The sequence below is a fragment of the Oreochromis niloticus genome, linkage group LG9 (assembly GCF_001858045.2).
Source record: "Oreochromis niloticus isolate F11D_XX linkage group LG9, O_niloticus_UMD_NMBU, whole genome shotgun sequence".
In the NCBI taxonomy this organism is placed as follows: domain Eukaryota; kingdom Metazoa; phylum Chordata; class Actinopteri; order Cichliformes; family Cichlidae; genus Oreochromis; species Oreochromis niloticus.
In genome coordinates this window covers 12,529,703-12,555,655 of record NC_031974.2, presented here as the reverse complement: position 1 = coordinate 12,555,655, position 25,953 = coordinate 12,529,703, and the positions used below count along the sequence as shown (strand labels likewise).

Sequence of the window (25,953 nt, the reverse complement as noted above, 5' to 3'; positions counted from 1 at the left end):
TTAACCAGAGAGCATTTAGAAAACTGACGTTTTCCCATAAACATGTCTTTATATGAGTATGGAGAATCTATAGGCAAGGGACAAGATTTGTGGTTCTGGTATCTTTCTGATTTCTGTTTGTAGTCCGTTTGTAGTTCTGTTGACCGATCATGTTTTGTTGCATACAGGTGTACAGCCATTTTATCAATTAATCTTTTTATTATCTCTTTTAAAAAAATGTCTTCATTTGTAAACCAATGCGAATAATAGATGGAACAGGACATCTTGGCTTGGGTAACTTTTGGAAACCCCAAGAAATTAGCTGTTCCTCTGAGAGGCTAAAATAGCAGATCAGTTGATGGGCTCCCAGATTGATACTTGATCATTTCTGAAGTCAATTTTTAAAGGACAAATACCCCAAAGTTAGTGGTAGCAGCCTCTCCAATGTAAGTATCTGATGGGTCTTCTTAGAGGTGTGTGGTGGCGAATTGAACGCCCTATTAAGTTTGGATTTTCTCATTCGTAACTGGTAAATTGCAGATATATTGATTAAGTGTTAGCGGTGTCCACACAGAAAGCAATTTGCAACAATGTGGCAACCAGATACCATCGAAAACTTTTAGCCAAGCAACTGAAGCAACTACCAACGACAGGGAAGAATACTGTCGATTGACATATGAGGGGGTGGTAAATACATTGGCAGTAACCAGCACCCAGAGAAGTAAATGTCAACTAGGGAACAAAGTGACCAGCAAATTGCTTCCAATGTAACCTTAGAACAAGGAAGTCTAACAGAAAACCTAGTCAGTTCAAGAAAATCTCACATTTGTCAACCGGGGTTTTAGTTCAGAGACAAGTCCTTTCATGGTTGTGTCAGATACCTGTTGCACCTGCTGTAGCTTTATTTTCATCATACTGAAAGCAACAGACTGCAATTGCCTTCAAATGCATTTTACTAGACTGGTAAGAAGCAGAAAGCAAGACATTGTCTTAAGCTGGCCACAAAGTAAAGCTCAACCACAATTCAGCCATATCAGCTGATCTACTTAGCAAATATGATGGAAGCGTGGGGAAGTCCCAGTACAGACGGACACCACCAAAGATAAATCACAGCAGAAGCAAACTGGAAACGACAGTCTTCCTTTAACTTTAGTGGTACTGACATAGTTACATTCAGTCTCAGATTGCTCTCACAGTTTTGCCTTCCGTTTGAGCTGTAATATATCACTGCACGATGGCAGAGGGAACTAATTGATCAGGTAATAGCTTTGGTAACACGTGGTCAGATCTTAAACGTGTCTCTCATTCATGGGCTCCACCTTCCGCACATCAATACAACGGCTCACTAGCTCTCGGCTGCCTCACTTATCTTGCCCTGTCCAGTCTGCAGTAATCAGCGGTCGATACATCACGGGGCAGCAAAGTGCCATGTGAGCTCTACAACCTTCCAGCTGGATTTAGGCTTATTCTTTCGGCTCAGCACAGTACTGATTTGGGAAGAGGGTTGATCCCCGCTAAGGTTTTCTTCCTTTAGACAAAGTTGCAGGAGTTGTCAGGTCTAATATCTAGGATTAGTTTTTCCTCATGTTAGGAAAAAAAGCTCTGCACTTCTGTCCCTTTGTGTTTGTTTTTGGCTCCTGTGAGCTCATCCCCCACTCTTGTGGTTCATGGCGAAACCCCTTAGCAGCTCTTGAGGATGTATGACATGTTGCGGAATTCCAAACATTCCTGAAAGTGTGTGGGATTTAATTTTTTTTTTTTGTGTGTGTGTGTGTGTGTGCTGAGCACACTTGTGAACAAGTGAGAGCACATTAACCCAGATGTGTTTGTCAGTTGTGTAAATCAAAAGAAACACAGAAATGTTTATGTAAGTTTTAGCATTCGCTGCAACACCAACAAATGTATCCCGCCACTGAACCCTTTTTTTTTTTTTTTGTCATGTTCCTATTTTCTGGATGATTCAGTGAAACAGACATTTGTTCTCAGTTCCTTGAGTACTCTTTTAGCCGTGTCAGATCATCAGGAGGAATACTCATTTTGTCCATTTCCTACTTCTGCTACTGCTTTTGGGCGGAAGGGGAGCGGGAACCCGTCTGACCCCGAGGAGTTTTTCCTTTTTACGGCACTTAATGCGGCCAGCAGAGCCTGACATGGAGGCGTCTTGTTTAAGAAAAAAAAACAAAAACTCAATCGCGCTTCAGTGGCCGTTATCTTGCCAGACTGGATGGGTGAGATGAAGAGTGTCTATCCATCCAAGAGCTTCAAAAAACCCTGCAGAAAACAGGAAAGTCTTCCTTGTGACTGCCACTCCCTTAGCTTTTTGTGAGTTTTTTCAGCTTGTGTACGTGCAGCATGGAAAACAGTTCAATTATTTTGGGTTTTTGAAGAATTGTCACTTTGATTGTGTGTGTGTGTTTGTGTTTTATGCTGTCAAGGTGGTGGTTTGATTATCTCACTTGCCCCAGCTCCCAGCTACATATTTATTGTGCGTAGTCAGCCCATGCATTCCTCTCTACTCCCCTTATAAACCCAGCTCAGGTGCTGACAGCCTGTCTGCTGCTGCCTGGATATTCCATAGTCTCTTTCACTCAGTCATTACTCAGCTCAGAAATATGAGATAAAGTGCCCCAGGAGCGCTAAAGCTCTCTCAGAGCCCACCTCATTTTCTGCATCTCCCTGCTGTGGAAGAGTGTACTCAGCTTGCCGGTGCTGTTGTTTTGAGCTGATTGTGCACACCCTTTGTTCCTTGTCTGCTAAAGCACTGTTTGTTCTCATTTTTTAGGATCTACTACATCTCTCCCGTTGTCTTTTTTTTTTTTTTTTTTTTTTTGAAGAAATGTGCAGATTGCTGGGTAATTGGACAACAAATCTGGTTGGTTTTGAGGATTTGATGCGTGAACCAGCAAAGAGACTAGGGATGCCAGGGATGTAACTAGAGCAGGAGGATCTAAGATTGCCGCCAGTGGCGATGCAATCAAGTGTTGCATCTGTCCTCCCGGCACCCACCGCTGACCTCATATCACGGCTCTGGCAGCTAATGCAGAGTGGATCATTCTGTTCAGAAAAAGAAGAATAGAGGGCAAAGAGGGATCTGTTATTTAACTATTTGGGAAATATATAATGAAATGGCTGAAAAGCGGGCTGTGCAGCTCACTGAGAGCGTCAGTTTTTGATTAACGTACAGGTAAAAGATTTATCCTCGTGCAAACCAGGAAAGATCAGTCTGGCCTTTTTGGTTCAGCTTTCTTGACGGATGAGTCGTTATAGCGGCTGCGTCTCAAAGGAGAGGAAACTGCAGCGAAGGGCAGTCTGTGGTGCACTAATTTTAAGCCCTGGCCTTGCACCTTCAATTTCAAAGTGATACAGACTGGTTAATTTGTGCTGTCATCAGCTTACATGTTCTGTACTTAACACTGCGTGAAACTTTGAGTCAGCAGGACAGGCGAGCGTGCATGTTTTGGAGCGTTTTGCACTGCAGCCGTTCGAGAACGCAGCCCAAACAGCATCACATTGTTTTCTTTCCTTTGGATTTAAGCTTTGGCAACCTTGAATGAATTTGTACGTCTGACAGAAATGGAGACAGTAGCGTTTACACATCACACTTGAGCATTTGTGATCCGAAACATCAATGGGCCTGTTTGTCTGTGCTGTTCACAGCTGCAGTGCATTAACAAAAACAATATAATCATACAGGTTTTTTTAGTTATAACAGCAGTATGCATTGCAAACAACATATTTGCATTTGCAATCTGTATATCTATAATGAATGGATCTTGCACAACGTCTCTTCGGGGCCGTGTTTATTTATTTTAAACTAACTTGTGGCGTGATATGTAGGCCAGCAGTTCTGCACAGCTAAGCATGATCTGTTCGGTAATCTGTTTATACAGCAAAAGTCTGCATCCTCTTGCAATTTGGAAATTGCCATCATGGATGTAAGGCTGTTTTTTTTTTTGTTTGTTTGTTTGTTTGTTTTTTGTTTTGTTTGTTTGTTTGCGCTTGTTGTTTCATCTGTTTCCCTCCAGCTGTTAATCCACGCACCACATTGCATATTGCGGTGTCAGTGGTAGGTGTCTGCGTGTGCGCATGAATGACTGTGTGATTTCAACAGATGGCCTTTTGCACTGAACCCTCTGGAGGAATCTCTCCTGCTTCCTGAGGCTGTTATCGCCCGACACATCTGCCGCTTTGATTCCCACTGAAAGAAACACCGGCCGTGGAAAAGCTGGCACTGCAGCTCTCCTGGTCAGGAGCTTTTAGCCATATGGATTGTTTGTGTATAAGTTGCGTCGATTGTTTTCTTTTGCACTGTCACCTCTCTCGTCTTCATATGGTCAAATATTTTCTTTCTTTTTTCTTTTTTCCCCCTATTTTGCCCCCTTAATGCTACCATTAGCTATCATCACCTCACCCACTGCTGCCACCACCTGCCTTCTATTACAGCACCCTGTTATCAAAGTCCAGCGTTTACCCTCCAGGCAGTGCTCTTTGGACTTGGTGACTGAGAGCAGTGTAGGGAAGAGCCCACAGAGATCAAACACAGTAGCTCATCAGCTTGGAGCTATGCCCGTCTGAAGGGAGGTGGCTGAAGAACATGTTGTTAAATTGTTACTGAATACGTTGCTGCATACATGTAAATGTTTAGCTTCATATACGTTGAGTGGGCCAGTTATAGGCCAAACAGAAATGCTTGATTATGCCAAAAATATGATACCAGGTGTTTTTGACACGATGATGTATAAAAATGTACTTTAATTGTGTAGCACCTTTTTTTTTTAAAAAAGTGATTGGATAGATAAAAAGAAGAGTATTCATGTTGTAAATTCACACGGAGAGCCAAACAGAGTAATTGGAAAGTTTTTTTAAAAGGGTGCAAACAAAAAAATATAAAAAGAAAAACTAGATTAATAGAAACGAGGATAGAAATAATAAACAGAGAAGACAGAAGAGAAGGGGACAATAAAACAGCACGTCAGATAACGTGGCAAAGTTTCCTACTTAAACTAGACGTGAAATAGTAGAGGTGTGGCTGGTATCTGATCTTGAATTACAAGTGAACTGTTGCTATCAACACTGTGCTTTATTATTGATAATACAAATGAATTATTGTGTTGAATCTGTCAGGTTCCGTTCTGTGAAGCGGTCTCTGAGTTTAGAAAAGCGGATGTTTTGCTCTTGAATGGTGGCTTCAGGATCTGTTTCAGTGTGGTATCTCAGAACTGAGAGTTGGGGGAGAAAATGGTCTTTGCCGTGATTTTGGCCTGAAGCCTGCACAAACCTGACTTGTAGATGGGGTTAAAATTTGGATGTTATGTAAATTTTAATAGTAACTGACATTTTTATTTCTGTGCACAGGCCCAGGACAAGAGGAAAGCTCTGGAGGAAACCAAAGCCTACACCACCCAGTCCCTGGCTAGCGTGGCCTACCAGATTAATGCCTTAGCCAACAATGTGCTGCAGCTGCTGGACATCCAGGCCTCGCAGCTGCGGCGCATGGAGTCCTCCATCAACCACATCTCTCAGGTCAGAAATACACACAGAAACTCATGGCCACAGACCAAGCAGCTGTGAAGATCGCTGCCCCACGCTTTCCACTTCTCCTCTCACTTTCACACAGACTTGGTTATTTTAAGTCACAGCATGACACAGTAGCATCCATGGTTCCCTTTATTGGTTTATCAGTCTTACTCAAGTCCTGACTGGTGGTCTGTTTGTTTTTATTTCACGTCAGCGTGGTTGAGAAGCATAAAAATGATGAAACAGTTCCCCCAATCGCCATCCTAAAAACACAGGGTTAGATTTGTCATAGCTGGTTGTAATCCATTCATCCACAGCATATTACTGTCTTTTGTTTTTTAAATAAATAAGCTAAAATAACAGCATTTGAAAGCTTTATTCTGTCACCTATTTAAAGAAAAACTTAATAATGACATAATTTGACATTTTTTTGTCAGTCACAAACTGTCAGAAGTCTATTTAATGCTGTTTACTTTATTTGTTTTTTGTATTTTAGCTTGTGTAGAAACAGGCATGTTGCAAGAAACAAAGCCACACATCACACTGTTTATTGCCCAATCAAAATGATTCCTGTCCTAGATGGGCTTTTTAAAGTACGCAAAACTTTGCTTCACATACTTTACCGCTGAAATTTAAAAGTTTGAAAACAAATGTTCTCAGTTCTCTTCGGTTTCTTTACTACTTAGCGAGTCGTTTGCAAGTGTTTGCAGACAAGCCGATGTCTTCCACACAAACCGCACTTTACTCACCAAAGAAATGCCAGCAATGTACCCACAATCACTCACCAACATGTTGAGCAATACATGTTTTTCCCTAGTGACTGGTGGTTACCAGTGGGTCACTGGCAGATCTGTAGGTCAGAGCAAGTTTGGCTTGAGCAAGCAATTTCCCAGCAACTGCCAGCAACCTACAACTGTTGGGAAATATTCAGTTTTAGCAACCGGTGGTTGCCAGGCGATTGCAGCCTCTAGGCCTGTGTGACCGGAGCCTTCGATACGAAGCCCCTGGTCACTTTTGTTCAGTTCCAGTTCTAATAAAGCTTTTGCAAACACAAGGTTTGTATCCTCAGGATTGACATGAGGGGAAAAAAGAGATGATGGAAGTTTTTCTCTGGGAAAATTTCAACCTGAAATTGCATTATGCAGTTCATTATGAATGTGGTTCAATCGATCAGAGACTTTTAAAAATGATATTTATTTTATACTTGAGAGTAAATGGCTCACTCTTTTACTTATTGACAGTGTTCAGTATTTTAGCAGCCTAACTGTTAAACACTTTTGTTAAATGACTTTAACCACATTGCTAACACATACAGTAGCTCACTCTGCAGGGTGAGGGTTTTGCCATGTGCAGGTAAATCCAGCCGCTCATCCAATGAAGGCATTAAGAGCTCAGACAAATCAAACAAAGAACTCCAGCCATGTGGCATCTCATAGATTAGAACTGGGAGACATTCACCACACCCTGGCACGCCAAAATTTGTGTTAAAATGACTATACTTGGAGTAGTTGGATGAGGACTGGAGGCTCTAGTTCCTTTGATTTAGTTTTTCCCTGCTTTTTCTTGATAACAAGATGTACTGAAGGTCACATTTTTAGTCTGGTGGTGGAAAAGACGATGGAAGGAACAGACGATGACTGATGACGAGCAAAGGAAGTGGAGAGAGAATCCAGAAAAGACAAATTTACTTTAAGTTTTGAGTCCGTATCCTGACAAACAGCCTTCAGCTGATACCAAGGTCACTGTGACACCGCTGCCTGCCTCAGTCTCCATGACAACCCCCTGGGCTACATCTGAAAAATATTTGAAAGACAGCTAGACACGTTGTTTCAGATCAGCAAAGAAGGCCGTGCACTAAACACTCCGCTTAGTTTACACTATTTGACTTTGTTTCCTTGGTCTCGTATCTTGTCGTGGGAAATTCCAGACTTCCTTTGCTATGTTTAAGCTCACTGTTGTGCACAGTGTGTCACCATGGAGAAGCCTCTAAGACAGGGGTGTCAAACTCCAGTCCTCAAGGGCCAGTATCCTGCTTGTTTTGAGATATCCCTGAACTACCTGCTGCTGATTACCTGGATCAGGTGTGCTTTGCCAATAAGAAGCTATAAGGGCAGGTTAGTTGGAAAACAAGCAGGACAGCGGCCCTCGAGGCCTGGCGTTTGACACCTGTGCTCTAAGATGACTAAATAGTGTCACTTTAGGTCAGCTGACAACCAGGTTTCCCTTCATTATGCACTTCTCATTTATTAAAAATTTTTTATAATAATAAAGCAAGAGCACCAAAAGAGCATCGATGCACCAAATGCCACTTTCCTTGGCTGAAAGGAATATAAAAAATATTTTCCACAGCTACACCTGATTATACGTTTTTTTTAATTTAATCACACACTTGGTTAGTTCTCAGAATAAAGTGCTCCATGTTGCTGGGAAGAATTTCCTTTGTAAATGTGACTTACCCAGAATGTTGTACCTTCTTGTAAAGCTTCTAATTTCAAAGCAACTTATTCCTAATCACTTGAATTTGAGAAAAAATGTCAGACTAACGCCTACATCCAGTATAAGAAAATAGTCCACTCTGACCACAGTGGTAGAAATCAAAGGTGTGTATTCAAAAGCAATGTAAAACCATTTAATATCACATTTTTATGTAAATGAAATTGATTTTAGATGGCAGATAGATGCATTAGGAGTGTGGCTAATGTTAGCCAGTTGCCATGTTTTTACATTACTCTGGTCAGGTGGTTATGCTTGTTTCTGCAGCCTTCATGGAGTCACCTATTTTCCACCTATTTTTGGTAGTGCTAGTAGTGCTACTGGTAGTGCTATTTTTGCTAGTTTCGTCCAAATCTTGAACGACACACTGCACATCATACCGAGATTTATGTTTTAGCTAATAGCTCTTTGGGAATCTCCCTGTTGAAAAACCTTAAGAAAGCCTGGGGAACTGTTGCTCAAGATCATTGAGCAATAAAGTTTCACAAAAGTGTGACTCTTTGGAAGCAAAATAAGAGATGATAAGCAGGCCAAAGTTTTTGCACAGTACTCTACTATTATGATAGCAAGGCTGGTCAGTGGTCAAGGCTAATTAGCTGATAAGCCAGTGACCAGTTGGTGCATATCTGCTTCAAACTAATATTTTTCCCCAGCTGACAGCCTTTGTAGCTACAAGAATAACACTCTGCTGCCTCTTTTTTTTAATATAATTGGTCTCTGGAAATGTAAAGGATTTAGCAGCTTTGTCTGTTTCCAAACATACGCCACAGTGCCTAATATCCTTTTCATTCATTACGCCTTCTTCTCTGCCTGGTTGTTTTTATGAATAAGTGAGAGCAGAGGTCTTAATGAGTTAGGCAGTATGAAGCATATCTCTGTTTTTAATAACAAAAAGGGAGGGCTGTGTGAGCTCTGCAGGCTGTGGGTTTGTTATAGCTGTCGTGCTCAGAGGTGGATCATTATCGTGTTGCCCTCACAGCTCATGGATATGAGATTAGCGGAAGCCCTCAAGGCCACTGTTGCATTCTGCTGAATGGTTAATGGAGAGGAAAGCCTGTAACTTGCAAGGGAAATTTCCTCATTTGCCTCTGAGATATGATGAACACGCTGTTGCGTGCGCTGGATGAGTCCTATAATTTCCCCTATAATCAATTTTTTCAGTATCATAAGTCTGTACCGGTTCCTGCTCAAAGCTAGAGATGCCTCAGAGTACAGTCAGTGGCTGTGGTGAGACGTGTGCTGGCGTCATGGCAGCTTTCTTTGGTTTGCCCACAGTTAGGAGGGATTCACTCTGGTCAGGGTGTGTCCGCTTTGTGATGGCATCTCTCCGTCTGGAATATAGCACATTCTATGTTGTTTATCTTTGAGCTGGGGTGCATAGGAGTGACTAGTTGGTTCTATTTTGCCAAATTAGAAAACTGTAGGGTGCTCCATATAGCACATGAAAGTTATTTTATTTGTTGTAAAAATGTCCACCATGTGTTTGTGATGTTGTACAATAGGAGTCCAAAGAAATCAGGCAATCCCTGCTTCATTTTTCCCATTTCTTTCTTTTTCCAAACTCGAGACAGCCGTTAGTGCCCTTATCTGTTGCCCTTCTTGTTTCCAGTACTTGGTCCCTTCTTCATCATGACATCATGAGTCTTGAGAAATGCCAAGCCATGACTGGCCAGTGACCAACTTGTAGTTTGTGCTGTCTCTGCCAAAGCACAGCAAGAAATTATGACTTGTTTTTGACTCAACTGACAGTGTGACCATCTTGTCAGACAAAAATATTGTGCTGTCTGCAGGCTCGATATGAAGCAGATGGACACAGAAGATGAAGCTTGGCTCATTTGTAGCAGATCAGAAAACATAAATGGGACGTATTCATATTCATTGGTTTTGTCATTTTAAAAACAAGAAAAAAGGACAAGTCTTTATATTTTTTACACTTTAAAAAAAAAATCTAGTCTCTGGTAAATTTGATTGTACCCAAATTACTTGTTGTTATTCAGTGGGTATCAGTGTCCTGCTGCAGTACAACTTACATAAATGTTTCAATGTGTTCCTTTGGGTGTTTGTTGGCGTGTCACCTTCTCTGCTGTCATTGCCATTTACAGTCTCTTTGCAGTATTCAGGCGGAAGGTCTAAAGGGAGAATAGAGTAGCTAGCGGGGCTTCCACCTTGTGCTGCGTGTGAAGTGGCTGCTAAGAGGCTGCAAACAGGGAGTGCTTTGTTTGTCCGGCGGAAGAAAGCGGTGCCTCGCATTGAGAACCTCTCTGTGATGCCCCGAATAGAGAGGGAGGACGGGAAGAAAGGGTGTATGTGTTTTTGGATGCGCTCTCCTTAAATTCAGTCTCCATTGCACCCAATTCACCCAGAGGCACTGAAAATACAGCAAGAGAGAGTAAAGCCTCTCTCATTTACCTGCGATAGATGAATCTGAATCGATCGTAGTTACATCAAGTTTTTCATGAGTAATTATTAGATGTGGAAAGATGGGACATGATGGAAAAACAAAGTAATTATCAAGAAAGACACCTGAAGAAACTCAAAGATGGCTCTTGGCTACCATTTTGGGTCAAGACTTTCTATTAGAGGTGATAACGTACGTCTCCTCTGCTTGCATGTCTGTTAAAACAGAGATGTATATGGCGAAACGGAGAGCAGAACAGAGGAGAGAAACTTGTACAAATAATGATATTAACTATTAAGCATTTCATTTAAAGGCAAAATTGATGAGCCATAGAAATACTGGAAGAGTTACAGGCCAGAGAAAGGGGAGAAACAACCTGGTGAATGTAATAATGTATCTTATAGCTTCCAATGTAAATAAGTATTACATAAGCGCTTTTATGCCAATACTTTTGGGTGGTGGTGAGTCTCCAGTGTCGTTATCAACTCAGTGACATGACTTCCTGTTCTTTTCTGCTCTGCTCATGATGAAACAAATAGCAGAGGAGAGAAACCAGCACAAATAATGAGCAAATGACGCAGCAGAGAGACACTGAGCGTAAATGAAAGAAAATATATTAGATTATTACGATGAATATGTGATTTTTGTGATTCTTTATTTTGTTTTAGGTCTGCTCTCGTTATTTTCACAATGGTGGATTTTTTTTGTTTTTGTTTGTTTGTTTAAAAAAACTACACAGCATTCACATTTTCTTTAATGGGAGTGAATTAAACCAACATCTATAGCTGTTCTTTTGGCTACATTTTGGTGCAAAAGACAAGTCTATTAAATAACAAAAGAGATTTGTTAACAGATACAGTCAAATTTTTGACTGTAATCTTCCTGTCCTTTTAAATAACATGACTCAGTTTTTTGTAATGCTTACATTTGCTAATCAATAGGAAGACGAGAACGAAGCAAAGGTAACGTCAGTAAATTGAGCATGAAAATATGCCACGCTAACAAAGACACATACCTAAACTCACATTCTGACCTATAAATAAAGACCTGGTGATTTGTGTATATATGTGGTTATGACCATTTTTAGTGGCACAGTCTAAGTGCTCATGAGTTATCGTCTTGAACATTTTGACTGATCGCATCGGGGAAGAAACTCAATCTTAGGCCACAAATGGAGGAAACTGTGATCGTTAAGACCTTTTAAAACGGTGCAAATGCAGCATCAATACAGCACAACAGAGTAAAATGATATCAAAATAAAAGGAAAAGTGCAAGTAATTAAACCCTGTGAAATATTTAGATGAACTGATTTAACTTTTTAGCATTTATCCTGTGAAACTATAGATTGCGCTTGCATTATAGCACAAATCGATCCGTCAGTGTTGACTAATCTAATGAAAATGATCCTTTGACAGTGTTGTAATAAAGCAAGTCATGCATGCCGTTATTGAAAATGCTTTACTCTTTGTTTTGCCAGCTCATATTTATTTCTAGTGATTTCAATCACTCTCTCTTACATTTGGACCTGGCTGGTGTGCAGACTGAACTCAGTGAACGCATTGAATGCAGAAAGCAGCTGATACGCACACACAATGAAAACTCAGTTTGTTCCCACAGCTGTGAGGTTCACTCAGATGGTGTTTCTACAGTTACACAATATTCTTATCTGATCACATGAGCCAGCCCATGTTTGTGTTCAGAGTCAGATTGGGTTTGTTGGCACACTTAACTGTTTCAGTTATTTGTCATTTCAATCCTCATTCCTCGCATGTGCAGTTGCATGCCTTTACAGTCCACTGCTTGTGTGTAAAAGGCTGTGATAAGAAAACAAGCATGCTAAGAATTAAGGTTGTGTCTGTGCTGCAGTGCTGACTTGTTGACCTCCTGTTGAGGAAGAAATGGCATTGCTCCAAACAGGAACTGGAACCTTCTCAATCTGTCTGCGTTTCTGTGTGCTGCTTGTATTTCCTGCTGATCCCTCTGCTTGTGCTCTCCTTTCTCTCGCCTGGTGGTCTACTTTCCACTCTTAGATATTTACACGTTTTTCTACATGACTGTTCAGTGGATTATAGTGATGTGGCAGGATCGGCGGTCAGATCCTTGTGTGGTCTCTTGCCTCTTAACAGCAGTTATTTAAAATATGGGGTTTGTATTGGAAGGTTTGGATTCACGACAAAAAGAGAGGTTGGAAAATATTCTGTAGAAAGAAATTCACAAATCTGTGACTTCTAAATGAAGTTAGAATTACAAAAAAAAGATCTATTTATTAAATCACATTGACATCTTTTATATGTCTCTACAGATTCACAAGCATATTTGAGTATAACCAGTAATTGAATGACTTTGTCCAGTAATTCAACAATATTTCTGAAGCCTTTGTTACTCATGTTTAGCCAAATGCAGTGTGATTGGAGATTTCTGTGCGTCTTTGTGAGTTTGATAGATGTATTGACTGTACATGCTCACTTTTAAGGATCTCTGAGTTGACTTTGGGAACTATTGTGCTATTTTTCTTGGCATTCATTTACACTGCAGTTTGTTTTTTTGATGGTTGAATAAGTTAATTTTGTTGCTTTGTGACACAGACGCAACACCACATCACTTACACTAAATCCAAGGTGTTTCCAAACAGTGGATAATGACGATCAGCTTGTAGGGATCACCGTATGCTTTGCCAGACATTTGGTTTGTGCTTCTCTAACCTTTTATCTCTTGTGTATATATTCGTCTTTTGACTCGTCCAGAATACATCCTGGATATGTAAATCTACACGGTGAAGGGAACGGCTGTAACTGGCACACACAGGCATGATATCCAGCAGTGATTTAGGGAGCGCTTAATTTGCTCATGCTTGTGTGTTATTGGCAGACCTTTTTTAAATATCGGTCAGTCGTGTTCATTTAATTCTGCTTGGACAAAATTAAGTATGCTATTAATTATGATTCTTACATCCCAGTTGGAGTCCTCTCACATTCTCATGGATCATATCTTGAATTAATGTAATTTGACTCATAAAATTTATAAAAACATAAAAACATTTTTAAAGTCTGATCTGAAAACACTTTTACTTTTGCTTACGTAACGGGAAGCATTAAAAAGAAAAAAAAATGGATGATCTAAAAAAAAAAAAAAATTGTAAAACACAAAACGTAGCAAATTTTAAAATAAATAAATAAATTTTAATGTTGATCAGCTCATCAAAGCTGTAAGAAAGGAGACCAACAGAGAGATATCGTATATTTGTGACATTGCTGTTATTTGAAGTGTTTACTTGATTAAATGACCAGGTGAACATCAGGAAGCAATTTTAGTCTAAAGTCATGATTTATACTTTACAGTTTATAATAACTTTTCTTATCAAACAAGTAACTGTTTAACCATAAAATATGTGATACCCGCCAAATATTATGGTGCACTTACTGCTGTCTGTTTCCCACAGTACTTACAGTACTTACAGTATTTATGTCTTTTGTTTTGCTTAAAGGAAAAAAAATCTAACTACCCCTTTGGGAATAAAGTGAAACTTTGAATAGCTGCCAAAGAAAATGAAATCTTCCCCCTTTTTAATTAAAAACATGTTTGGTCTATAAAATGTTTAAAAACAAATCTTTACATTTGAGAACCTCAAGAAATAAATGTTTGTCATTCTCGCTAAATAAATAATTTCAGCTTTCGAAATCATTTAATGATTTTTCTGTTAATCTCATATTTTCTGTTGTCGCATTTTTCTCCTTCTTGTAGCATTTGTAGCTTGACTGCGACGTGTGACTCTAACATCTATCCATGCAGGACAAAGGGTGGATGAGTGATGATGTGAAATAACTGGTGACTGAGGTTGTTTAGTGAATCATCAGCTCCTCTGTTCTGTGGTTACTCCTCCTTCCCCACCCCTTCCCACTTGCAGAGTGCCTTCTCATTATTACCAGTGCATTCTTTCCCAGCCAACAACTCTCCAGTTGCATCTGATCATTGAACCTCTGCTCTGCAGCACAAGAGCAGTGTAGGGAATTGTTTGACACCTTTGTATCAACACGGCCGATTGGGAAATGCTTTTCCTTCACTTTTCCTTTCATTTTGCAGCTCAGTCTCAGTTTTAGGTGTTTGTTCTTCAATTGTGTCTACCTCTTAGTCTGGGAATGGTAAATGCTTGCTCTCAGCTTTCAGTTTGTATGTAAACTTCAGCTCTCAGTCAGAATGCTGCCTTGGCCGCCGCCCAAGTGAGACTGCAAAGGCCAGCTGAGGTGTTTCCATATGTGCTGTGTTAGCAAACACCGCGTCGACCTTGGCATGCTTTCCCGGCTCATTTTAATAGTGTTTTCCTCTCTCTCTGTGTCTCTGAGAGCCTTTCTTCGAGGTTTAACACTTGTCCAATCCTGGCTCCATCGTGTCACACGTGGGTTGTTAGATTTACCAGAGGGATCGGATTTTTGAGGGATGTTTAACCGAAGCTGCCAAACTGAGAACTCCCCACAGTGCAGTTGACCTCCCATTTTGGCTCAGAGTGCACATGGAAGCTCCGACATGCTCTGTGTCGCTTTAACCGCTCAGAGAATCGGCCTCGCTGCAGGGCCGTTTTGGACAAATGTTAGACTCTACAGATGACGGGCTTCAGATGTGCTGGCTGTAATCACGCTGAGAAACGCATTGGACAAAGAGGTATTTGCTCTTGTTCAGCAGCCGTTTTGCCTCACTGTGGATTTGGGAGTGTTGGATGGAGCTTCTCTTACAGATCAGGCTGGACGCAGTTAGTGGGAAGCTACAGCTACAGCACACAAACAGAGTTAAGAGGTTCAAATCTAGGGCAAAGTCCTCAGGGGCACTGGTTCACGATACTGATAACAAAGCAGAAAAATATAATAAATATTTCTCAAGGAAATCAGAATATTTCCTCTGTTTTCCCCCCGTGTTTGCTTTATCTTGTGAAATACTGGCAACTTTTACATTTCCAAGCTCCTACACTCTATTAAAATGCAGACTTTATTAACAAATAAAGCTGTTTGTGCACCAAAACAGCACTTTCTTTAACATCCTACTGTGAGGAATGCGAATGCCCGTACAAACCATTTGTACTATGTAGCAAAAGAAAAAAAATCCAAACAAACAACCTTGTCTTACATTTAAAGGAAAAGTTTGCATTATGGGACATTTATTTGTATTAGAGACTGCTAGAGAATCTGTTAAATATTAACCAAAGTCAGTGCCCACAAACAGCAGAGACGGGAAGAAATGGCTCTATGGTTTACAGTCCTATAAAACCCCTGTGAATGTGGCCTAAATTAACCCATATATGCATGAAGGTAGCCTGCACACATCTGATTCCAAATTCTACAGAATTAGGATTTAGATTAGGAACTTTTTAGACAGTTAATAAGTGTAATGATCATGAATCTGACAAACTTTTGTCATTATTTCACAAAACTAACTGCTACACAAAATGCAGGGCCTTATTAAAGCCACCAATAATGTTCATTTTGAACAACAATGTTAAAACAATCAAAATAATCCTTATTTGTGTTGTACAGTTGCATGGCACTGCAGGAAACAAGCCCTTTAAACTCCTCTGCCTTTAAGGACGCTGTATTCTGATTGGCTCCCTTGTAAACATCTGCTCTCATTGACATCATAGGGAGCCAAAAGTAGAAAAAACTGTCTGAAACCTGAGCGTTTGGCCGATGGGCACTGCTTGCACGTACACTGACCTTGTTATTTGAAGGCTTGGCCATGTTTAATATGGGCATCAAGCACTGAAACAGTGTGCATATGTGACAGAAAACAAGGAAAAGCATAACAGTTCCACTTTAATGTGAAGCAGTGTTTTGTACACTCAACTTTTAAGCTTTTAAGAGATCCCTCACTTAACACCGACACTTTGTTTTGCTTTCATTTGTTCCATCTTTATGTAAATGTCTCATAGTGGCACTGGCAACAGGTTAGACTGACTCGGGTAGAATTGCACATCAGACAATTAAAAACCCAAGCCCAAGATTTATTTTCTCTCTTTTAAACAACTTTACGTGCCAGTGTTGTGAGATTGATGAAGTAATCCTTTTAAATGATGTATCAAGTTTTTTTGCACGACTGCAGAGGTCGCTGATGAAACGCACTGCGTTATGCAATAAATATGGACTCCTGGCAGGCAGTTTTACATTGATCAATATGAATGAATATATTCATATTCACAGTCATTTTCTCAAATATAAATCACGTCAAACCAGTTTCTGCATTTTATTACTTGTGGAACATTCACTTGTGTAACAAAGTCAAACTTTAATGCCAGGCCTGCGTCATTAAAGAAGGAAAGGATTATGCAAAGATGAGAAAACATATCGACTTATACATGAGTAAATAACAGTTCTTCATCTGACATGATGGCTTCTCTTTGTAAAGCCACGCCTTTTGCCTGATGCTGAAATACACAGAATGGTTTATGGTTATCCGTCTTGTGGCATCTGTAAGAAGTTGTAGTTGATCACAGAAAAAGCTTGTAGAGCCTCCTCTGTTAGAACCACACTACAAACTAATAGCAGTCATTTGCCTTGAGATTAACGAGTATAATGCTGCCTTATATGGATTCTTTGGGAGTTGTTTTGTTCTTATTTTAGGACACTGAGGGTTGGATTTTTAAGAGATCCTTGTGGTTTTGTGTCTTTTAATAAAAAAAAAGTTATTTTTATTTATTTTTTCTTCCATTGAACAGTCGCAGTCTCTCCAGCCTAATTACATAATTGTGAAACACAACCACAAGATGTCTTAATAGTACGTCTGAACTCTAGCTCCTTTGTGAGCTAGTGTTTCCATGTTTCACAATAGCAACATTTTTAGGACTCTTCTGTCATGAAGATATTTTGGGAAGTTTAGGAAATGACTGTTGTGGAAGCAGACCTAGAAGCAGGAAAGCATTTCATCATGAGATAGCTGCTTGAACACACCAAGCACTGTAAATTGTTCAAATCTGCTCTTTGTAGGGGGGAAAAGTGCTTTGCTGAGAGGGGGTATTTGCACATGGTCAAGATTTACTGGAGCTGTAAGGCTGAAAAGAAGAGATGGCCTCATTAGGCTGTCTTCACCTCACTCCTCAATCTGCAGCAAGGCTGAAATTGAGGTTCAGATGTTTGAGAGAACGGCGTAATCGCACAGTACAACAAGGACCTCCAATGTCTGGACATCATCATCGTGTAGTCCTGATTTATGGTGTTTTATGGTGGTAAAAATAGCTCTCATGGACTTAAGAACATAGATGTTCTCTTCTCTCGTCAGTTTGCTGAACCATTTTATTCAGATCTTATAATTATCTGTAGCTGAAGTTAACTATTGACACATTTGTCTGGTCTGGCAAGCCACACACAGAAACATCGGTATGTAGGGTGTGTTTGTCTAGTTGTAGGTTTTTCCCCATGCTGAGTGTAAGTGCCCAGCTCATCCTTACTACGCCTACAGTACACGCTGGGAAGCTTTTTGTCTGTCCGTGCGTTTGTGCATAGTTGGCATTTTACCGAGGATATCATCCTGCGGCCAGTCTGCCAAAGTGCTGAAAAAGCTGTTTTCTTCTCTTTCCAGTACGTGTCGAAGGGAAAGCAACTGTCTCAATTCCAGATAAAGTGTACATGTTTTTAGTTCTTTTCTTTTAAGTTGCTGCTCAACTCGCTTGCCAAAACACTGTGTGCTTGTCTGGTGGGAAGTTGTCAAGTTACGTTTGTTCAAGACTTTGAAATTCCAACCCTAGACCTCTGCTTGGCCGTTCCCACTTCACTCAGAGATTTATGCCCCTTCTGCTGATGTTGTGTGGATATATTCTGTCAATGTATGACCTCCTTTCCCAAGTAGTCCAGCCTTCCCCCCCATATCTGAGCAGTGGGCTGCACTGGCCTGAAAGAGGCAATAAGCATTCATTGAAAGCGGGGGTCGACTTAGATTTGAAGACCAGACAGTGATGTGTTCTCAAAGTTGGGTATTGTTTTTAAATTAGTGAGGAGGAGTCCTCTACAGTGGGTGTTTAAATTATGCGGCCTCGGGTTTTATTAGTAGACTTATCATTTTTGTGTCAGTTCTTGACCAGTTGGTAAGTGAAATTGGAAATAAAGATTGTACTACATCAAAAACCTCTGTGCAATTGCTTTGGTTGCTAGCAGATTGCCATGGGCGTCCATAGTTTGCATGGAAGGACTGACTTGTCTGCAAACACTTACCAACTGCTCACCAAATGGTCATGAAGCTGTAAATGTGCGATGTAAACTGGAAATGGAAACCCTTGGCCTTTCTAAGTAAAAATTGTATCTTAACACTGCAATCGACACATCTCAAAGGTCACAGCTCTCCATATACCTCTTTGCAACCAATTTCACCTATCAACTGGCATCAATCACTGGTCAGCGGGCTGGGAGGGACATTGATCCAAAGCGATCTGTTGTTATTGGGTGGGCTACACTGACAGTTACAATAAGTTGTTTGCAAAGTTTTTTTGGCTTTCTTTGATGTTGTGTTGTTGTTTTTTTTGTTTTGTTTTTTTTGATCCAACCTACAGTGAAAGTTGAGTTTGCATCATTGCATAATGCCAACATTAGCAAAGTAATGTTGACGAACCCAAATATTTTCCTTTGAAGCACTTGACAACAGTGGGGATGGTGTTTAGCAATGAAAACCTAGGTCGAGTCCAAAGTGTTTTCTGACTTGGGGATTGTATCTTTCTTTTTTGATTTTTCTTTCTCTAGTGCACTTGCCCAATGTGTCAAGTTGACTCCTGGAAGATTCAAGTTAATCGTTTAAAATAGCTTGCCTTGTGTCCCATTTTGAGCTGCAAGTGTTCCAGGCACAGCCTCTACCAAAACGGTAACAATCTGGCTTCAAAATAAATAAATCCTAAATATTTAGCCACTCGTTGCTACTAACAACACAACAAGAATTTCTCATTGTGGCAAGCACTGCACCGACTGCCTCATATTCCAAAATGGGGAAAAAGTCTCCAAGTCTAAAGCATTCTTGACTGAATGTGGATGACGCTGATGATGTTGGCAGTAGCTCCAATTTATGACCTAAATCCCTGCACTAGTCATAGATGGGTGAGTCCTCTGGGTGTGGGAAGAACTACAGGGTTAAAGAAGAGAGGAAAAAAATAAAAGGATGCTAAAAAAGAGGACTTTAAGGTGACAAATGGAAAAAGCAGTTCAATAAAAGCAGACAACGAAGTGGGGGGCACTTTAAAGTCCTAAAAGTCCTTAGATGATGGATAAGCCAAAGACCAGAGCCAGAACTGCTCAGTGTTTTGGGAAAACAGCCGTAGGCCTGAGACATATGGGTGGCAGTGGTTGAGAGCACATGTGAATCATGCACCTTTCAGTTTGGCAAGACGTTTTCCACCCAGCAGATGGACCATTGGGATCGAGTAAACACCTTTTTAGTGCCAGTTGAAAAGTCAGGAAAAGCGTTTCCCCGCTTAGTCGAGGGAAGAGATGGGCTGTTAAGTCGCAGTTGCTCAGATTTGGGTTCCCTGCTGGGTCAGTCCGATGGGGTGAAGCCAGAATGCACTCTTCTACTTAGACCTTTTTGTCAGATCCATTTAATGTTCTTTGGACAGTGGACAGTGGACAGTGGATTAGCAATGCGATATCCACAGGGTGCTGCTGCTCGCTGTGTGGAAGTTTGCTAAACAAGGTGGTTTCAGATTTACCCTTCTGTCAACACTTGTGTAACATCAGGGCTCTGCACTGCTGCAGCAGGGCTTGTACAGGATGGAGATGAACTCGCTACACTGCTTCTAACTTCCTGCCCTTGCCAGCTGCGATGATGTTTGTCCGAACGCTGTTCTCTGATATGGGGAGTATGTGCAGCCAAGAACAGATGCTTTCCCAGTTTAGCTGCCGTATTTCAACAACTGTTCTCTTTCCAGTTTCAAGTGAACTTTTAATGTTTTGTCTACTTCCTCATAGAATCTTATGACAATGTGCAATGCCTATGACTTCAGTTTTCTTTAGAATCAGTGGTGAAATGTGAGCAAAGCTTTGTTTTCGAAGTAAAACCAGGTCTAGATTGACTGAGCCCATCCCTCGTCCTCCTTTGCCCCTCTTTCTGCCTTCTTACGTCTCAGCCGATCACTGAGCTCCATCACATCCCCTGCAAATGGAAGCCAAATGGGCTGATTCGATTTTGGCCCAGTTGCTTTCAGATGATCATGATATATGACAATTTGGGAGTTATCTCTGAGCTGCATGTGGAGTCAACGCTACTGGCTCAAATCCCATCATAATGGGGCTCTTATCCACTAAATTGTGCATTGGTTTGTTCGCAGCACAGGGAAGATATTGTCACTACAGTTCGTTTTTATGTCAAGAGCCTCTTGTATCCTGGCAGCCTGTCTCAGGTTAAAAAAGATGACTGTAATCAGCACTCTGTCATATCTCTTAATTCAAATAGACACAACAGGGCACTGGAACAGAACGGACGCTCCTTCTTTGTATGGGAAGTCTCTTAGGGAGCAATTATGCAAGAATATCTTTGGCTCTTATAAAATATTTATTGCTCTTTTTTTTTCTGCAATTTTGAGCAATCCACTTTTTTAAGACCCCTGCATGTCCTGCAGGAACCTGCTATGCATCAGTCTTAATAGATATTAGAGTTTTTTGCCAGTTCTCAGGCGAATATCTCATTAGTGTCACAGTTTAAAATTAGATTTGACGTTATCCAGAGAGAGGGGAAAAGAGAGATGTTGTTGGCTTGATTGTGCTGTGCTGGGCTACATATAAGCCATCCAGAGTGTTACTAATTCCTTCAACTCTGGGATGAATGATACTTGAGGGCTAAGTCTGTACATACAGTGGAGCAGTGCAGAATAAAGAGACAAAGCTCAGTCCAGCTTCAGATCACTGTGGCATGAAAGGAATCCTCTGTTGGCGCTGGTTTCTGACTCCTTCCCCTCCACCAGAGACCACCGTTTTCCTGGTCTGGCCTCTGCAGACATTGTGGCCTTTCATCTCCCATTGCAACAGCAGCAGCTGCTCCTGGGCTCCTTTTGGCTCGGTGGGAGGTGTTTCCTGTTTGGTTGTGTAGTGAGTACTTGTGAAGTTATAGGCATGTGGCTAAACATTAAAGGCCAGAAAATAAACACCAAAAAATACACAAATGTGTCACAGACAAGCACGGATTATATTAAGGTTTGTGAAGCCCTGTGTGAAGCACCATTATTAGACACAGCTACCTTCTACATAGTGCTAAGTAACAATCAAGTAAAATACTAGTAAAGAGTCCATTCGATGCCATTTTGGGGTTTTGAGGGCGGATCCAATGGCAAAATCTTGGGTTCGTTGGCATCGAACATACCCTTGATATTCCTTATTTATGATGCTAGGAAAGAATAGAACAGACCAGAAATAAGTGAGCAAGACCATAAACTCATTAAGAAAGTGTTTACAAAGGTCATCACTCAGGGCTGTTTTCCAGTAGACGTCTAAAGGACCAGAAGCCTTTTTTTGCAACAACAGGTGCCGCCCACCGGCTGCTATTGGCACCTCTGTGTTGTTGTCATTTTCCATAGGAGAGAGAAAAAACAGATCTGAACTCCTGACAATTAGATTTCTGACTCTTTGATCGACTAGTTCTGGAGCTCTGGAAGTTGGTGCTTGCCTTGTGTGCACAAGTGACAGTCATCTGCCCAAATTTAGTAACACATGATCAAGTGTATTGAGAAATCCCAATTTCTCATGTCATTTGGAAGACAGCTGTATAGGAGTGTGACCAGTAAATGAAACAATGGGTCAGTTTCAGTGAGAAAAGCAGCCACCAGAGGCATAAATGAAGCATTTGACCCTTGCAAAACATATGAAGGGACACGCTTCTCTGAAAAAGTGAAAACTGTGAGAACAGGATTTAAATGTATAGTAAATTTCAGTTTATTCTTCTTTTGAGAGATTAGTGCGATGGCTCCAGCAGCTCTTGCAACAGTAACTCATCTTTGTTTAGTGTCTGTGTGCTTTTACCTCACTAATATGCTGAATTGCCGTGTTAGATTTAGATTAAGGCCCCAGTGATGAAAAGCACAGCCTCATGATTTAATTAAACCTTGTTAAGTTTTCTGTGTAACACACATCTTCACTTCTCTCATTTACAGACGGTGGACATCCATAAAGAGAAGGTGGCCAGGCGAGAGATCGGGATCCTGACCACTAACAAGAACACATCAAGGACTCATAAGATCATAGCGCCGGCCAATATGGAGCGGCCAGTCAGGTACATCAGGAAGCCAATTGACTACACTCTACTGGATGATGTCGGCCACGGCGTTAAGGTGAGCAGATTTTTCTTGTTTTGTGTGTATGTCTCTAATTTTCTGCTCACATATAATATTTCCCTCTGCTCAGTCCATTAGTTTTTCCATCTTCTTTTTCCTCTCCCTTCCCCCTCTTTGCTTTCTCGCCAGAGGTACTCCTATCTCCCTCTTTCTCCTCTCCCACTTTGTCTCTTTTTCTCGCTCAAACGGCGTCTCTTGTGCTTTCTCTTTCATCTTCAGAAAACACCCCTCTCTGACCCTGCAGAAAAATGTTTCAGTGTGGGTTAGTGGGAACTGGTTTGGGAGGGTGGAGATGGAGATGAACTAAAAAAAAAAAAAAAAGCAATTACATCATGTAGCTTTCAGAAAACAGCTCTGTTCTTGGATTGCTGTGAAAATGGTGATCAGAGACACATTTGTGGAACGTTTTTTTTTTCTTTTTTAAAGGCACTTTAGCCGCTCTCAAAATCTCATTATTGCGATGATGATATGATTCGATTTGTAGTTTATTTAACTTCAGTGTGAAAGGTAGCACAGAAGCTTTTTGATGTGATAAACTCTTTAAAACAGAGACTCACCCCCAGCTCCCAGCCATTAGGCCTCGCTCTAGGGGTCGCTCGGTTGTCCCGACAGTGACATCATTTCCTGACAGCTGCAGGCATTTTTTCTATTTATTTATTTTTTTGGAGATCTCCATTCTCCCTCATGAGCGTCCTCTGCGCCATCAGTCAGCCAATCAATCTCAGCTGTCAGACAGATTGGATTAAAGACCTCGCCATTAGCGTCCCATAGTGTTACAGGCATTGATAAGACCGGATAAAAGCCATTGTGCCACTCTCAATTTGCTGTGTGGGGAGTTGCATTGAAGCCCTCTGTCACGGTTAATGGGATGTGAAACATTTTGTTAGGGTGTGTTTGTCACCAGTAATTATGACTATTGAGTCGTAAATGTGTGGCTATTTACAGTTTCAGGAATCATAAAAGTAGGAGTCTTTCTTCCTTTGATTAAGATTCAGAGAAAATGAAATAATTGGCAGATACGGTTTACAAAAATCGATGGTGATAGTAGATTTGGAGTGGTGAAACAGATTTTTATTTTTGGGTTCAGACCGAAACTACCACAGAAAATATCACACAATCACAAACTTCAGAGATGTGGCTGAGCAATAGACCCAGAAATAAGAGATTTTAACAGACTGACAGTCCAGCCTCTTAAGTCTTTTTTTTTTTTTTTTTTTCACAGCAGTGGATTGATGTTAGCTAACACATTAGCTATTCTGCTACATGTGGTGCAGACGGCCCTGAAAGGATTGTAAGCTGGACAAACTTAATGATGCTATTTTTTTATTCCAACTATCTTTTTTGCAATACGTCTTTGTTTTATTTTCTGTGCTTATCAAACATCTTTCCCTACATTGCTTAAAGAGGGGGAAAAAAAAAGAAGTAACACTTGCAAACTTTGAGGTGAGGTTGTTGTGTCCACTGTTTCCATCTAGTAATGTTCATATCTAATTAAAACCAGGATCACCAGGCATAAATGTGCAATAAGGTCCATTTCAATCATCCCCAGTTCTGTACCTACTCTTTAGATTAAATACAAGAGGCGCTCAAAATTGGGCTTCGTCGATGCACAATAAATTCATATCACTGTAAGCGTCGTGCTCCTGCACAGCTGCTTTAAAGCCGTTTGAGTCTATTTTAAGATCATCACGTAGTACTTGGAGCCTAATCTCTGTGGATTTTCTGCCTTAAACGTCTTTGTCTATGCTGCGTTTAGCTGGTGAACGTGGGGCGCACACACCCGCACATCCGGCAGCCCTACATCACTCACCTCCTCTCATCTATGCATGTCGAGAGCCAGAGAGCGATCGATACGCAACATCAATACTCCACATTAATTCATAGCGCATGCTGCAATGGCAGCTGTCAGAAGTCTGAACGTCTGTAGCCGCGTTTTATTTACTGACCAGAATCAATACCTTAATATGAGTTCAGATCGTGCATATCGGCTCCAGTTTGCTTTCAGACTTACTGCGTCTGCCCGAGGGTTAGCTTTGGCCTAAATGTTGAGTTGGCTTTACGACCTTACAAAAAGTTTGTGTTAGACACCTGCGGAGAGGAAAAAAAAATTGGTTTGCTAACATACATTATTGAATAAAAGTTTTTCTATAAAAGGGAGGTGGAAAAAAAGAAGGAAGATGAAATTCATGTGGTATAAACAAACAGAACACAGCAGTAATCACTGCAGTCTCACAACTGACGGATCAGGACGCTCCTGCAGGCTTTCTGACAGCGACATGATGCTTTTTAGCTTTAATACGAAAGATGAGATTTATTCTTCCAGTCAGATGATGCTTAATCTAGTCAGCGAGGCTTTCAGGAATGCACCAGGCACATCGGCTGTTTGAAGTCAGATTTCAGTCCTTTGATATTCTGTCTTGTGTCAGTTAGGAGTTTACAAGATTACTAAAGGGATAGTTCAAGTTCTTCATGAGTCGACAAAGACGGCGGCTGCTGTTATTCCTCTGCATCGGGGATGTTTCTGCGAACTCGTTTCCTAGTTGAGTAAAAATCAGACTAATCCACTGCTGTGAGTGTATGAAAACAGTCACAAGTGAGCACAATTCTAATCTTAAACATTGTCTGTAAAAATATTTAAGCTATATGAAAGAATCAGTCACATTCATCAGAAATGGTTGGGGCTTTCCACTCTGCAGAACGTTGCACATTATTTTTCAGAAGAAACATCATCAGGACTCTCTCGCTGCAGGCAAATGTTAGAAGCCCCTGATATTGTGGTGCAGCCAGGCATGGCTGTACGATCGTATTTGATTTTTACCACCAGTTTAATGATTCATCACTGATATATCATTAAACTGATGGCTCATAATGGCCCGGTTAGAACCAACAGTTAAGTGGTGTTGTGTTCCAACTAGAGACTGTATAAAACATGGACGTTACACAGTAGTTTTGGCCTCCACCGACACTTCGAGCCTTAACATTGGTCAGATAAATTCAATGAAATGCAACAACGGCGCAAACACGGTAGAGAGCTCTAGTTCAGAGACGTGAAATAGTTGAGGCGAGGCCTGTCAGATCCATTCAGCTGCCTCTGCAAATCAAACCTATCAAAGGAGCCCATGTGGTTTTGGAGCAAGCCTCAAGTAGAGGAACTGCAATTTTTGGCGGATCATCTTTACATTAATTATTTATTTATTTCTTAAGCACCGCAGGCTGCTCCCTTGGTGCCTGCTAGTTAGGGCAGCAATGGTTAATTGTCCAGGGGCAATTGTTCAGTTCTGGCAGATGT

At 40.9% G+C, this 25,953-nt stretch overlaps 1 protein-coding gene across 6 annotated transcripts in view; it reads left to right on the top strand.

Annotated features, from left to right (window-relative positions):
• abi1a (abl-interactor 1a) overlaps window positions 1-25,953 on the top strand; it is a 52,792-nt gene that overhangs the window by 6,179 nt on the left and 20,660 nt on the right. For all 6 annotated transcript variants that reach the window (XM_005449051.4, XM_003439280.5, XM_005449052.4 and 3 more), the window contains exons 2-3: window positions 5,335-5,502; window positions 22,485-22,661. In XM_005449051.4, the coding sequence (XP_005449108.1) occupies window positions 5,335-5,502; window positions 22,485-22,661 (345 nt within the window). The remainder of the gene's footprint in view (window positions 1-5,334; window positions 5,503-22,484; window positions 22,662-25,953) is intronic.